We start from the raw sequence: 16,582 nt of genomic DNA on the forward strand, positions 1-16,582 counted from the left end.
CTTCATCAGAGGATCCGATCTCGAGAATAAAGAATGCGTGCTCAAGGTCATCGTGAAGCGGACTTCCGATCCTCCAGTATCATCCAGCATGGCAGCGTCGGTGCCTTCTCATCTTACGGCCGTCGCCACTCTTTTCTTGGTTCTCTACTGCTGGGTGTAATTCTCAACAGCGCATCGGAGGACTGTCTGCGGCCCATCAACAATATCGTCGTAGCTCGTCCTGAGTCTTTATTCTGTGTACAAGAATTCCCGACGTGCTCTCCATCTGATGACGTCATCGGCATGTCCGTTCCAGAGGAACCTACTTTTTGGCTCTTCCGCTGGCGACATCCTTCCCCGAGAGTGTGCCAGCTTCCCGCTATAACGCGCTCTGTCCAGCGCCTCTGTGAGATGGATTCGATCGGTCCTTCAAGACCACAGCCACGAAACAGATGTGTGGTGGGGAGGGGGAGTCCCGAGCGTCAAAAGAGAAGGATACGGTCTACTCACTGAGAGGCAGCTCGCCCGAGAGCAAAATGTGTTCCTCCTGCGATGTGAAGGAACTGGCTGACTTACGCAGCGGATTGGAAATCGCCAAAGTCACCAGCGGAGAGGAGGTCTGGATTCTCGTCCAACAGCCAAGGCGAGATTTTTATGATAATCGATAGTCTGTCGCTCAAAGCGTGTTCTTGAGTGGGCTGCAGTTCCCAAAACCCTGCAAAATTCCATGGCGAGCAAAATTTCCATGTTGGGATGGCCTAAGGTTTTATAGTGTGCTACATTATTGGCATCGTTATAGGCCTCAGGAATAGTATCGAGACTGTCCGTTCGGCATCTTCCCTGTTTTCGGACCTTTGCGGGATTGTCCTGCAGCACCAGGCCAACTGCAAACCGACGTATAGAATCGATACACAATGCAGTTACGAATAAACAGAGACATTATAGTTCCTAGAATACTGAAGATGACTCCGGTTATGAGGTACAGACAACCAAGTTCGTTATGATTGCAGTTCACCACCACCCCACTGGACTGCTCAAGACACCTAAAGTACCTGTTAAACCAACTAGTAGGAGCATGCTACCACATGGACGGTCAGGACGCAGTCACACATGTAGCTATGTCGCTTGTTAACCGTGAACACGCGTATTCGGTGAGTAGCTCGGCCGAGGGAGGAATGATGCAAAAAGACCCGGTTAAGCTAAATCCGCCGGCAGTCTCTGTTGTTACGCACACGGTAGCTACTATCTCAAAGACCACTCTTACTTCTAGATGCCTTGGAAGTATACGTCCTAACTACCGGGTCTTTTGCGCCTTGGATACAGGGGCGTGGTAAGGGTACTAGAAACTACCGTCTACACAGCCGCAGAGGGCACACTCAGGAGCTGAACTAACACAGGGAAATGGTGTTTCCCAACTGAACGGAATAGCAAGCACATTCGGATATTTGCTTGACGCAGTTTCTGATGCAGGGAAAATTATATAGCCGGACATGAAACGCTCGGGGTGAAAAAGAAATGTCTGTGAGACGGGATGTTCTGTTCCTCCAGTCTTCAGTTAGCATTTTTCGGAATACCCGTGTGATTGCTACGGCGCTCGCAGCGGCGTGTAGCTAAGCATGTCTTTACAAATCCTGCAGTTGCTAGCAGAAATTTGAAGACGGAGAAAGGTCGCTGGGCGGAAAAGACACTTTCGGAGTCCGACGCTCGGGGGCGCCATGTTTTTGTTCACTCTCAGACGGAAATGCATCTGAATCTGCGCCAGTGGTTCCGCCAATTCCTATGAACCGGAACAGTACGCGGCTCGCGCTCCCGTTTGAGCATCCCGCCAGTGACCTGCTCCCTTTGCAATGGGGACAGCGTAACACAGTCCGTCGATTTTTGAGTCAAGCAAACACTACCGGCTGTGACTCTCTGATCATTGGCAGCGATGTCTTTTTTGTGCGCATGGCCTCGGTGTGAATGCATTGTACCGAAATCCAACTATTCGCTGTTTCTTTCAAGCGTGGGAGTCACTGTTCGAACCCACCACCTTAATGCTGTCGACATCATAAAATGATGTCCCTGCCTCCGTCACTGCGTCGGGTTGCCCCGCGCCGTACAATTTTGGTTTCCGTCTTCCTCCTTTGTCTGACATCCGTTTCCGGCGATGCCGATTCCCCCGAGACCTCAACAGATACAAACATCCAATACAAGTGCGAGCCGTCAGAAGGAGGAGGAGAGCCAACAAGCGTACCTGTGAACCCTAACACGACAAAGGTCGTCTTTAGCTGTGGTGGCCATGCGGACGCAGTGCTGGCGCCTCAGAACACCAATGCCAATCACTTCTACGAAGATAATAACTCTACCGTCAAGCTCAAATCTCTTGCCAGTGTTTGTCAGGGCGCGAAAATAACTGAGTCCAAGACCGACAGCAAACCAACAGTCTATACACTGGAGTTACCTCTCGGAAAGCGCAACGGGACGTCAATCCATTATAAGTGCACTCGCAAGCAAACACATCCTGTGGAAAAGACGATATCCGGGGGCTCTCTACCACAGGATTCTGCCAAAATCCTAACGTGCGCGCTGAAGTTTGACGTTAAGGAGTCTCAGGCTTCGCCAGAGACACACGATACAACGGAAGGCAAGGATGAAGCGGACTCGACAGACGGTGAGTCACACACAACGCCGCCAGCAGGTGCTTATAAGACATGTGATCCTGACGGTACGGACGCAAGAGAACTGCTGCTAGCGATCAAGCCTGGTCAGCCCAGTGTGAGGTTCAGCTGTGGAAAGAATGATACCACTCTTAAGCCCAACGCTGGCGAACAGCGGTACTGCTTGGATGGAAAGTGTGAGAAGGAAGCAGAGCTGTCATCAGTATGTGAGGGTACAAGGCTAGAAAAAACTCAGGTTGGGGAAGAGACAGTGTTTACACTCTCGACAAGTTCATGGCCAACCAGCAATAAGGATCTCTACTTCATCTGTGCATCAAGAACAGAGCAGCCTCAGACAATCCAGAGGTTGGCAGAAGATCCCGAAAATGTTAAAAACTGCACTGTCAGAATTACTGTTGAGGCCGAGGTGAATCACGAGGCGTCTGGCGCACAGGGGGTACGTCATGCAGCTCTGTGGGGATTATTGCCAGTACTCGTCCGCTTCTTGTTTTAAACAGTGTGGCATCCATCAGCTCCTTGTGAGTCACACACGGTTCTTACAGACACACTGCCAATTCTTGGGAATTTCACTCAGTAAGTATCTATGTGGGAAATGTCGCTGCAGTGGTCGTTGCAATGCTCCATTTTTCTTTTCACGGCCCTCCTTCAATCATTGGAGCGTTGACTTCTTGTGCATCGCCGCGGGAAATGCGAACATTTGGGACGTGTTAATATCAGCATCCGCTGCTAGACGACATGCAGGACGAATTCCACTGTAGTGGCTGCTCTAGAAGCCTGTTTATGGATCTCCAGCAATTTGAAAGTGCAGACACAGGGAGGGGACACCGCAGGTGTGGTCGCTCGAGCTATGCGTCACAGCGACCTCGTGTTGCTATACACAGAGAGAGTGGCGTTGTCAGTGTTTGAGTTTAGCATAGATTGCGGTCGATGAAACGGTTTAGATGGCTTGCAGGCGTCGCAACCGTATGGTGAAGGTGGAGAGATGTCACCGTACAGACGAGCAAGGTACACCTGAAGCATATCTTTACACTCCGCATCGAGTAAATTCTGTAAATTGTAGTCTGCACCCACAGGCGGTCCAGTAGGTATAAAGCATACGGCGTAGAAGTGGGTGGTACTCTTTGCCTTTTGAATACTGCAAATCTCCTGGAAGCAGAGTTTGCTTGCATGTGGACTGCGCAACGGGGACTCTAATTCAGCGTGATGAGCGAGGCATCCCTGCACGACTCCCCTGACACAGAATCTGGTGCTAGTCGAACTCATCGAGCGCCGTTGCCGCAACAAAATTTGTAGCCCCTCCTTTTCTGCTCACTCTAGAGTTTAGGGTCTGAAGACGCTGCCAGACAGTAACGCGTACCTCCGGCCGTTCCGCTTACTCAGTGCCCCTATATGCATCTCCGTAGGTGATGATAGTTCTTCTCAGCAGGCTCGGCAGGAGTGTGTACACCAGTGCCCCCAGCGATTGGTGTACTCTGTGACGCCCACATATGGTGCGAATGACTGCCTTCCATAAATCTCAGAGGAGGACACCGCATACACCTCCTCCATCTGGGACGTCGACCTGCGCTACAGATTCAAACATACGATAGGAGCAACCATCTAATCAGCATCGCAGTGAGCTATGTTTCAGTGTCGTCTTCTAATGCATCCACAAGTATCCAGCAAAGGGACATCCTTCTGGGAACGCCGTTGGTGTTTCCAAGCACGGACTGCACTTGCGGGCGCGCGAGAGACGATGTACTACATGCCGTGTTCATTTATTGCTTGAAGATCTGGTCGTACGGAAATGCAGCGCTGGTGCATAATCCTGTGGGAATACGTAAAGTATCTTCTGCGCAGCGTCGTGAGAGCTGTAGGCTGCATAGGGTAGCATTTACCCATCTGCGTCTTAGTCTGCGCTCTCCAGGTGACCGCGCGCCGCCGCACCCTGACTGGGCAGAAGAGCGCAGCTGCGCAACGAAAAAAAAAAACGCTGTCTGTCTCCATCTGCCTCGCTGACATAATAATTCCCTGGGAACGTACGCGTCCCCGACGAAACACTTCCTCCACTTGAGAAAACCTGATCGGCCTGCATGTGCAAATTTCACTTTCTTTGCTGGATGTCCGTGTTGACTTTAGTTCCGTAGGCGTTACCGGCTCGCGGCATAGGAACTCGTTCAACTCGTTGCCGGCTGAGACTATACTCACACGATTAAGGCCGCATGCTGTGTCGTGCCAGATTGACTCCTTCCCGCCCTTGTATCAGAAAAATGGACGTGCACAAACGCGTTGCAAAAGCGTTTCGAGTCACTGTCGCCATACTTGTCGCGCTCGGCATACTTGGACGGTGCCCATGCTTTGCCCATAACGAGGGACACCCGGAAGCCGAGGGCTCCCAGGTAGTTCACGACTGCGACCCGGAGGTCTCCCCCCAGGAACAGCCGAAGGTGGTGACTCTGCCACCTAGCGTTGAGAGCCTGAAATTCAAGTGTGGGAAAAAACAAGAAGCGAAGCTGACGCCAAGCGAACCCAACACGTTCTTTCTGACAAAGCAGTGCCACTCCCCCCCAGTTTCCCTCAACGAAGTCTGCGGCGGCGCCACTCTATCTCCCTCCGAAGGCCAGAAGCCCACGATTTACACTCTCAACGTAAATTCGCAAGGACGCACGAAGAGGTCTCTGTTCTTCAAATGCTTGGCCGCCGCATCAGAAGACGAGCTGGCGGCGGTTGCGCAGGATCCTAGTCTCAGTGAGCCCATACCAAGCAAGCAGCCGCAAAGCTGCATTTTGCAAGTTGATGTTGAGACAGAAGACGCTCCTCAACCCGAGACGGAGCATGGTCCAAACGACACCACAACGGGCGACCATTCTGAGCAGGGCGGCGGCTCCGCGGAGAAGCCGGACTCAAGCGCCATCCAGACCTGCAACCCGAATGACAACGATGGATCACAAATAGAACTCACGCTGCCTCCGCAAGAGCCCAGTGTCATGTTCAGCTGTGGAAAGGAACACGGTGGGGCCTTGCAGCCGGAGGTCCTGGCTCAGTCTTTCTGTGTTGATGCAGCATGCGACACGCAACAAGCCCTGTCTGTGATGTCCGAGGGCGTGAAGTTGCATGAGGATGTAGTTGGGCAAGAGAGCATATACACGCTTACTGTTGGCCCCAAACCGACCGTCGACCACGACATTTTCTTCCTCTGCACCCTTCCGAAGACTTCAGAGAAACCGGCAAGTCTGAGAGATCCGGGCGTGACGGGGAATGTCAAGAAGTGCACTGTGAAGATAACTGTTCAGGGAGCAGAGACGTCCACGGCTGCGATCGTACTACGGGCTGTCGATGTGCTTCTGATAATAGGAGCGGGAGTCGCCTCTCGGATATAGTTATTTCCGGAACCGGGTTGAGAACCAAAGTCGAGTTTGTCGGTGGAGTGTGCTCTCGCTTCTCATCCATGCCCGTTTGTGGCGTCGTACCGGGCTTGCGGTACAAACCGATTTCGAAGAACTCTAGTTGTTGTTTCATGACCGCCGTTCACCCACTATGTCAATGCACTCCAAAGCATATGGATGCATATTGTTTGTGGATTTCTGTCGTCTGCCTGGGGTTTGCAAACGCATGTCGGCGTTTGTGCTACGGAGCGAGCCAACCGGTTTAGTGCAGCATAGCTGATCTGCCACTGGTGGTCAAGGCCCGGAAATCCAACAAATGGCGCTAGAATTTCCCTCAGGCTAGAAGGTCTAAACTTTGAGGCTTTTCCGCAGGCAGAAACATCAGTGCCCAAGTCAGGATGCCACAGACAATGACGGGTCCATGCACGCTCGACGGTCACCTGCGGTGTGCAGCCGTGTAAGCATCCGGGTAGCCAGCACTGCAAGAACCCAACAGCAAGGCCGACAGACGAGGCTGCATCCTACACGAGATACTTGACCAACTCTTTTAGTCGGGCTTCCCAGTCAGGGGAGCACAAGGTGATATACAGGTATTTGCAGACGGAATGCGCTTTCAAAGCGGGACAAAATGAGAGAAAAACGTACACCGTCTGTGTAGTGCGATGCCCACTTTCTTTCAAAGTGGGAAGCTGCTGCAGTAGCATCGATTCAATGCCACTTAGGATCTGAAACGGCGGGATAGCATCTCTTGAGTCACCCGCGTAGCACGCTGATGATGATAAAAAGCACCAGGCGGGGCTTCGACACAAGGGGATGTGCCATACTGAGGTGAGATTGCCGGAGAGAGACCTCTTGCCCAAAGAAGGAACACGTCAATCGCTGTCAGACTACGTACTTGATTTCAGCGTTTGTTCTCTCCTAACGCACTGAATACAACTTGATAGCGTTCAGGGCACAGGAGCGTTGCTGCAACGAGGAAGATACATTGATACTGTATCTACCACATCTTTTGTCGTGAAATAAAACAAACTCTACCAGCATTCTGCTGCTAGTCCCGACACTGTAGACTCTCAATCTCGTACTAGCCGGCAACATCCGTATAGTTTGCCCTGCTGTCCTCCGTGGCACGCAGGGACGTATCGCTCCCCCAATTGGGTTGCTGTTCCTCCGATGTGAGCGCTCCCGTTGCTCACTGGAGTGGGTCGCCCAGTGCATGGCGGCATAGGTTCTTCATGCAAAGCAATACACACAGCCGCCTGGTAAGCAGATTTTGCAGTCGCGGAGTTTTTTTCAATTTTTCTCAATGAATGCTCCGAGCAATAGCATTGGTGCTTGAATGGCCTGCTATTGACTCGGACTTGCATTCCGTCCCTGAGGTGGCAGTTTAACAACATGACAGCTTTTCCTCGCGCAATGCGGTATCTTGCACTTGCAAGTGCGGCTTGGGCGGCCTCATTCCTGATCTATGCGAGTTTATATTTATTGCTACCGCCTCTATAGGAGCTTCTGTGGCCTCAACGATCGACAAAGTCGTGCGTTCCGTGTGAGCCGGGAAAGCAGGAAACTGTTGTGGTCGACTCCACGATGTCCGCAGTAATATTCCCTTGTGGAGAGGACAGCAAAGCCGAGTTTTCCCCACATAACGAGGACTTCACAAAGTTCTACAGCACCCCCGCCTGCGACGATCACAAGGCCTGTCTTGAATTCGTTTACCACGGCGCGACACTGGAGGCGGCTGGCGGCAACGACAAGCCAAAAGTAACACTTTGAAGTTTCCTCCAGGCCTCAGACGGCTATAGCGCTATACTGCAAATGCACTCTCACCTCGCAAAGCCGTCCCCAACGCCTTGAAGCTGTGGGGTTTCCAGGGGACTCACCCCCGAAAACAACGACTTGCATCTTACGATTGATGTGAAGAAATCCTCGCAGCCAGGCTCAGGTGGCTCCGCGGACGGAGATTCAAACAGAAGCCTAACCACCAAACCTTACCAAAGATGTGCTCCTGAGGAAAACAATGGAGAGGAGGTGAACGTCACCAAATCAGTCCAGCGTGCAGTTCAGCTGCGGAAAAGCCAGGGGGGTTACTCTTCAGCCAAAGCCGGATGAAAAACTCTGCTGCGCGCACTGTCCGTGCGTGCTAGAAGAGAGAGACCCTTGCATCTGTATGCGACAGTGCAACGCCTAACGAGGACGCAGTTGATTCTTAGAAGGCATTTACCCTTGCTGTAAATCTGGTCAGCATATTTACTAAAGATGCATCGTCCCGGAAGCAATTCAACAGGCGGAGCCAAAGAGAAAACGCGACCAGTCAGCAGACATCAAGACACGCACAGTCAGAATAACAAGCAAGGCTGAGAACAGCCAGGCAGCATCTGCAGTGTTAGTCGCGGCAACTCCCCACTTTTTCGGAAGCTTTTTCTTGAGTCTAATGTTTCTAGTGTACAACGTCTGAGCATCGCTTCCTCAGCAGCTCACATAGATAAGGAGATAGGGATGTGTGACAGTATCGAGTGGACAGCACGCCACAGTCCGCGTCGGCGTCACCTGCAGCGCAGTGGCTACCGTAGGCGTATTCCCCGCCAAGGGGCTTGCCCTCCACGCAGAGTTTCATTCCCACCAGTGAATTGTGCTCTGACACACAAGCTTCTTCGACACCATAATGCCTTGTTTCTTGATTCATCATGGTCTGCTGATCCAGTTGGCCGCAGGTGGTTCCTTGCGCGTTCACCCTTGCGTGTGGAGCCATCGCCGGGCAAAATACACCTCTTACGTGACACCCTCTTTTGGATAATGGTGTCTGCCGAGCGAAACGTCTGCTTGGACCAAGTACGGAAAGTCTGACAGACTGCTTGCACTAATCTTGAAGTTATCGGTCGATATTGCCCGCGGACGGGATTGGTCCATGTCGTGTCAGGGTAATGTGACCACACCAGCAGAATGACAGCATGTTTTTTCAAATACACCTCGGCACTGATGAAATTCGGACTGTTCTCTACGTCTGTCGCGCGAACGAACCGTCGTTCCAGCGTCACTAGAGTAGCGGAGACGAGCAACATTCCAATCGGTGCGTTTCCCTCGTTGCATGTTTATCTTGTACTGTACGCCCTTCCGAATGCGCAAGCACAGGGAAGGAAAAACAAGCCAGAGATGGACTGGAATGTCTGAGTGGTACGAGATGCATTAGATGCAATGTGAATATCCCATGCCTGCCACAACAATGCTCATTTGAGGACGATGGTGAGGCTTCGGGGGGCGGGGGGGGTGAGGACGGGGGGGGAGGACGGGCAGCCGCTTCCGCGGCCTGTCTTTTCTGATAAGGGATTGATAAAGTTAACTCTACGAGAAGGAACCATCAATATGCTTTAGGAAATAGCAGGATCTCATCTCAAGGTCTTGCTTCTTGCCGCATTGCTTCGGAATTAGTAAAGATCGATAGACGGCGCCGCACCGGCTCTTGCGGGCTCCCCGGGGAGACGGTACGATTTCCAAACAACAGCCTTCCATGTTGTTGTACTGTTCATCTCCATTTTGAGGCAATGCCTGGCACAAAAGCAGCGCAGGCGCTAGTGTTTCTTGAGCTGTTTGACAGGGCGGAGAGTGCGCATCGGGAACTGGAATCGTGGCCCTCCTGGAATGGGCAGAGTCATCAGGGCGGCTCTTCGCCATGGGGCTAGCCGCGCCCGACACGTGACCTTGTGCCCCATGCACCGTCCCGTTTCAACGGATTACATCGAATATAGTGCCGTGGAATGCGGGTGGGTTTGTTAGTGAATCTCTCTCTCGCTTATCGTTGAGTTATGCCTGTGCCGATCATATGCGACTCTGTGAAGATTCCGTGTGCGATGCCTCGCTGCCCCCACTGCCTCAACCGGACATGCGGCGACCATGCTTGCATATATACTGGGTCGTTACGCAGTCCCAAATATTGCTGACTGTTCTTTGTATTCCTCCGAAAATTGGCTTGACACGACATTTGACTGTAGGTGCCTTTGCCGTTAGAGGCAGCCTGTATGGTGACTTCCACGATGACTGTTCCGAGGGAGAGGTCGCGTCGCCGTCTCCCTGCGTTCCCCGGGTGGTTGCATCATTGATACCGCAAATATAGTACACCACAGCTTTCTTCCGCCACGCCTTGGGACCTCCAGAGTGTACGTTTGCGGGCTGCCTGAACTGGATGACCTTCATAAATACGCGTGGGGCCACGGATCTCTGAGAGGCTTGTCTGACTGGAAGCAGGCGTCTACATAGCACCAGCCGATGGTGCCATCTGTGCGTTATTGCTTTCGTCGCATATAAATGATACGCTTGCACCTGAACGACCGATCGTGAGGGACAGTTGTATTCTCAGTTCAGTTCCAGCATCACCATCCTTTTCACACGTGGGTACACTCGGTACCAACGATTGGTCCCCAGACACTTTAGTAGGAAGTGAGTTGCAGATGGATCTGAGAGCACGGATGTGCCAAACGTAGCGGAAAGGACAAGCAAAGTGCTCCAAACATAGAGGGTGGTCCCACGCATAGTGCTAAATGTACTGACGAAATTTCACAATGTCACAATATCGACATTTCGCCTTCAGTAGATTTGTGGGGTGACAAAAAGCACCACTTGCTTCGTTTGGGGGACGCAAAACGTTTACGTCCATGACTTGGATGAATGTGACACAAGCACCGGCCTCAGGAGCCTCGCTGATGCCGAGTTGAAGGTAATCCGAATCAAGCGTAGGAAAGAGATGTTGGGCCACCGGACTGTCCCTGAGTATTCATTCACTGTGAATACAGCACTTCTCCACGATGTGGAGGTGTGTTACAAATGCGCCCCCTATCCTCTTGGGCCTGAGACACGCTTTCCGCCTTCCACATCTAGCACCATGGGGCAATGTTCTGAAAATCACGGTCCGGGGGTCGGTTCCTCCAGTATCTACTGCTTCGCGCGCGACAGTCCCTCCATTTTTCGGCTGCACCTTCGTTATGGGAATGCTTTTCTTTCAGCGGTAGAGCCATGCAGAAACGAATTGTTTGGTTTTTACCGACGGATAGGTGCCTAACAAATGTACACGGCCCTGTTCAAGGTCTCCGTTCTCGCAGGGCGATTCGTCTCTTGTTGACAAATGCGCACTTGGGGAACCCAAGATGGTGGCATGGGGTCGCTAGCGCTGTGAAATAATGGGAGGTCGGACCGGGACTCTCTGCGAACAGTGTGCGGGTGGAGGGAAATTGACTGCTTTCTGTCGCTGGTCTTCCAAAGGCTGACAACCAGCGGACACGGCTTTCCAAGCCCTATGGCCCGGCTTCGAACATAGACTTGGGCTGGGTGTTATCTTCGTCTATGCTTCCGCAGATGGTGCTGCTGCTTCACAAGCTGCTATGCAGTATGTCTGAATAACGTCGGAGATCGCCTGAACTTAGGTGAGAGCGATTCGCGTATGGCGCGTCCATCAAGAGTGGCCGCCGTCGTCGCGTGCTATCGTCGATACGCAGGCAAATTAAACTTGCGAAACCTGCCAGGGCAGGAGAGTACACCAACGAGTGTTACCTATGTAACGGTTCCAGGACTTTTCCGGGTGCGAATGACATGCTGTTGGCCTAGTGGGCCTAGCGAGCCAATGAATTCGGCAAGGTCGTCCACACAATACAGGCTCGAGAAAGGTGGTGGCGAAGCAGCGAAGGAAACCAGCGGTAAGTAAAACAGAAGATGGGAAGGTTCCACACAAAGAGAGCGCTTGAATCATTCGTGCGAAAGCATTGGTTTGATTGGCGTCTCTTGAGGCCGGAGTACTCCAGTGATTGCAGGGCGATCAGAAGCAGTCACAAGGAGCGGATGCAATATGCCGAGAAAAAAATTGAGTGGAAATGAGTGAACCAGAGTCTGTTCCGCCCCTGGGCGAAGCAGTCCCGTTGATTGTGCCCGCTGTGTGCCAATTAACTTCCATGACCGCAATCTCTTATGACAGTTGTGTGTGATATGTTGGGATGCGGATAGTTTCGCGTAGCATCGGGCTGTTACCGTGCTCATCGGATTCATTTATAGAACTATTCAAGAAGGATTCTCGAGGATGGGATCATCCTGACGGCATCTTACAAAAACAATACGTCGACGGTCACGGCTGACAGTCTACTTCAACTGTGACCTTTCTGCTGCCTGAAGGCTTGGGACAGCGTTACGACTTCTGCAGCCATCACGAAATGTGTTAATAGTGCAATATTAGGAAGCCCTCAGATGACGCGAGCGAGGTGCCTAACACCGATCTACAACATCCAGGGTCGCAGGACGCCCACGGCGGCGAGCCAGGGACCCCGGTTGTCCTGGTACACTCAGACGACCACTGCATCCACTGCTGTTTCTACGCCATTGGGCTTTCCAGTATGCTCCTGCAGCCAGCTCACCAAGAAAACGTTTATGGCGACGCCGTCGGCCGTTGTGGCACGACCGAAAATGTAGTGAGCCTCTGGGTCGCAAAACGGAAGGCGGCGCCTCTCTTCACACCTTAAGGACAGCTACTGCCTGCCTCTAATCTTTTGCTGTTAATACACTCACCTGCGGACAAGTCGGAGATTATACAGGCCTAGCCCCTTGGCACCCGAGTGTGTATCAGCTTGATATATTACACCTCTGCGATGAGAACAGGTGATAGTGAACGGCGGGCATGCATATCGAAGGCTGCTGTAGATGGGCCGTCAGGAACTGTGTCGTCCCCCAAGAGTCGACGTGTGCTTCATGCCTCGAGGACAGTTCCTGTCAGCTTGATATTCACATAGGCATACTTCTCGGCCTTTGCTGGCTGATAGTGGCCGCATATACTGTCTTCGCCGCGAGCCGACCACTACCGCAACACCTCGGGTGGAGTGAGGGAGCCGCGCGTAAACGAATTCACTCACATTTTGCTGAAAATGTGCCAGGCTCCTGGAGCCTAGGGTTAACCACAGCAGTCTTAGACTGTGTGCAAAACCCAGCAGGTCAAGGGAGGGTCCAAACCAGGTTTCCGCCGGTGTTGCGCAAGGATTAAGGTGCTATTTCGTTATTCACTGTGGCATGGTTACCATCAGCGCGTGGTTGCCATCTATTCGCCTAAAACAGGGCGTCGAAGTCACCTGCTGAGTCTGTTTTAAAACACGCGCGTCCGCGTCCGATGAGAAGGGGAATGAGCGAGTCAGAATGGATCCGCTCCACCCTTGGGGTACTGGCGCCGTCCGCGCAATCACCTTTCGGTAGTCCGCGTCTTGCTGCATAGGAACCCCTGCACATGGATTGAATAACCAAGAAGCAAGGATCTCGCTCCCGCCGCTCTAGACAACGTACTCAGGACAACGGGGGCACCTGGACCGCATGGTACTGCGGCCACAGACGCCTGCGGTTTTATCTCCGAGACACCACCAGCAGAGAGCAGCGCGGAGTTGAAACGGTGCGACTGCCGGCAGAAAGAGAGAGAGTTAGTGGCACAGCGATGAGGGGCAGCCCGCAATACTCAAGAGGAATGATGACGATCGGCGCAGGCTTACACCTGACAATCAGAGTAGCGGCCACATACCGCAGCGAAGGGGAGTAACCGGGTCACATGGCAACGCTGTGCAAAAGCAAAAATAGTAGTAAGAAAGGCAGGGGTCCTCCACATAGTAAGAAAGGCAGGGGTCCTCCACAGATGTTCGAGCCGATTTGGACAGCGGAACAGGTGCGAGGGCGTCTGTGAGGCAATCTATAACACTATAGCCAAAACTAAACCCTAAAACCGACCCGTGAGTCCATGACACCGGCCATTTCCTACTGCTATTGTAATTCAATAAACACAGATTGGCAGCTGGCATCGAAAGATGGAGACGGTGGGGGAGAAGGACAGCACTCCACTTGTCTTTGTCGTCCAGTCCCGCATGTAGGCCGTCCAGGCAGTCACGCTCGTCGTTCCCCTGTTCAGTAAGGTAGGCTTTTGCACACACAGGATTCGCGAGCGAATACGGAACGAAAAAGCCGCATGTAGATCCGTTTGTGATATGGCAGTAAGTTTATGCATCAGAAGCTCCCAGAGTGTTGCTCGGATAGATATCTAGTCCTTTTGTTGTGCGGTGGAAGATTGCCGTTTGGGATACGTGGCGCGCACCACGCCGACAAAGGGCGAGTTCTATTTGTAGTTCACGAGGGAGGTACTTCTAAGAGAAGTTATGATCTTTAGATCCGGCATCAGAGATGCTATTCAAAAACTGCAAACATATTCAGTGGCAGAAGGGGCCAACAGAGGTGTTGCAATTGCAATAAGAAGAAGAGGGTCGGCGGTCGTGCCGGGCTGAGAGGGGGATCGAGATCGACCCGTCCCCGCGGGTGTTCCCAGGCAGGTCGCGACCCAGCGAGAGACTCAACCCCCAGCCCCCCCCCCCCCCCCCCTTTTTTTCTTGTCTTCTTGCGCCCTCTTCGCCTTCCTACCCCCTCTTTGATGAAGTGCAACGGAATACCCGCCGGTGATACGGGGGGTACGCGTGCAGTCACCCACCTCCGTGCACACCTGCACGGATGCCGCGGATCGAGTTTCGATCGTTGCAGTCCTGGACTTCTCCCATCCCTGGAAGTTCGGGGGGACTTCATCCATATGTCGCCTCGGTTTCTTGCCGGTCACGCTTGCGTGCCCGGTCAACCCCGCTCTCTACGATTTGGTAATTACGCGGCGTCGGGCGTGATCGCTAATATTAGTTTATCTCGTGCACTCAGTGTGCGACTGTTTCCGTGCCAGTGATCTCGAAACCGCTTCCGTGACGCCCACGGTCCCCGTTTCTTTTAAGTGCGGGAAACGAATGGAGCTGCAACCGGCAGGAACAGAAAACGTGTTTGTGAGCGACCTGAGCTTCGAGACATGAGGGTAAGCCCGAAGCAGGTTTTCAATGCTGATCTGAAGGTGACGAATGCGACGACGTCCAAGCCACAAGAGCCATAGGAGTACGCGTTCACGCTCAATCATGCTCCACCCTACGGCACCGGACTTTGCTTCAAGCTGCTTCAGTTCCTTGCACAGCGCTGACGCGACGGCTCCGCCCACTACGCCTTCGCCAAGAAAGTGCTTATTATAACTTCGCATCGCGGTGACACTGGGGCCGGTGCCATCGGGCACTCCTTCACTGCTAGCCGGCCGTTGCGTTCTTACGTTTTTTTTTTCGCGGTCGGACTGCTGTCGGCGATGCAGTAGGATGGCTAACAGCCAGGGGCGGCGGGCGGTCAAGGACGTTAACCCACCTGTTTTATTACGAGAGGGTGTTCCAGGAGATTGCCACTGCTGTCGCGCCAGCATTGACGCGTTGTTTGTGCGTCGTCTTCGGCTCCAGTACAGACTGTCACAAGCGGTCTGCGCAAACGCCAATTTTCGTTCAAATCCGAGACCCACGGGCCTGGCATGCATAGAAGACAGGACGTCGTCTTGAGGGAGTTTAGGTGTTCCACGCGTGAAGGCATGCTGCAAAGCGGCTGGTGACTGTCCTGCGCGGCCGCGCCTGCTGGGACATATTGAAACTACCCACGGTAGCTTTTTTTCGCTATCTAAAAAATTCGTTCAGAGTGTCAGTTCACCCGGCGGTTCGAGAAACACCGGGGAGATGTACCATACAGCGTGTGATTGCGTTTACTGGCGTGGTCTGCAGTCTGATTCCTGGCAAGCTAGTTTCCGTTCAGTTCCAGCAGTTCTGCGAAAGTCATGCTTTTCTAAAGCGGGACTGCATCTTGCGCAGATCCAACGGACTAAGACAGCCGCAGATTAAGGAGTCACGAGCGGATGCCTCTTATTTTACATTGTTCACGAGGGTGTGATAGAACAAGCCAAAGAGGACAGGTTTCCCGTCTTCCCGCCGGCGCCCCGAGAGTTTGCTTCTGGCGTGATTTGCTGAGTTGCCATGCCTGTCCTATTCACCTCTGCCTCTGTCTCGCTGCGGAATGCCAGTGCCGGTATCCGCCGAATCCCTTCTCCCTTGTTTCGGTTGCGATCTACCACCGGGCCCAGAAGGCACCGTTGTAATCATGTATTTGCGAAGCTAATTATGGAAGTCCAGAGGCACGCTTACAGTAATGCTGCGCATTAACACTACGACTACGTCTTCGCCGCAACTATTTTCGATTTGTGCTCAGCTGGAAGTGCCTGGATTGCAGACATCGCTCTATTGTCGGACCACGTACTAAACAGACAGCCGCTGCAAACATGCATATCGAGTAGTTCGGGAACTACTGCAACTCTGTATGCGCCACAACGCAATCGACCTAAAGACACATTCTTGCTGCCGAGCACAGGAGAACCGTGCACATCATACCCGACTCAGAATAACGAGGGCGATGGCGACTCCCGCTCGCGGCGGTACTTAGTACGGACCTGCGTTCGTGAGCTTAGTCGAGTTACAGTAACCTGCATGTGCTCCGACTGAATCGTGATCGACTGAAAGCGAACTGAGTGATTCGCTGTGCTGACTCTTCCCGCGCGAGAGGGGCAACCTTGCAGACGGCGCCGAGTCTAGCAGGGTGGGGACAATTTAAGCGCTGGGAGGCGCAGCGTGTGTGCTGCTGGGGCGAACCACCTGGGCGCTTACAGGGATCCTAAGATTCCTGCGACGGAACGTTTTG

General features: G+C 52.9%; 1 protein-coding gene across 1 annotated transcript; it reads left to right on the plus strand.

Moving 5' to 3' along the window:
- Positions 1-4,885: 4,885 nt before the first annotated feature.
- On the plus strand, positions 4,886-5,995 carry BESB_033950 (uncharacterized protein; the record flags this gene model as incomplete). Its single annotated transcript, XM_029361981.1, has 1 exon — positions 4,886-5,995. One exon carries the CDS (start codon positions 4,886-4,888, stop codon positions 5,993-5,995), a length of 1,110 nt encoding a protein of 369 aa, XP_029220946.1.
- Positions 5,996-16,582: the final 10,587 nt, after the last annotated feature.

This window comes from Besnoitia besnoiti, chromosome II (genome assembly GCF_002563875.1).
Source record: "Besnoitia besnoiti strain Bb-Ger1 chromosome II, whole genome shotgun sequence".
Lineage (NCBI taxonomy): Eukaryota > Apicomplexa > Conoidasida > Eucoccidiorida > Sarcocystidae > Besnoitia > Besnoitia besnoiti.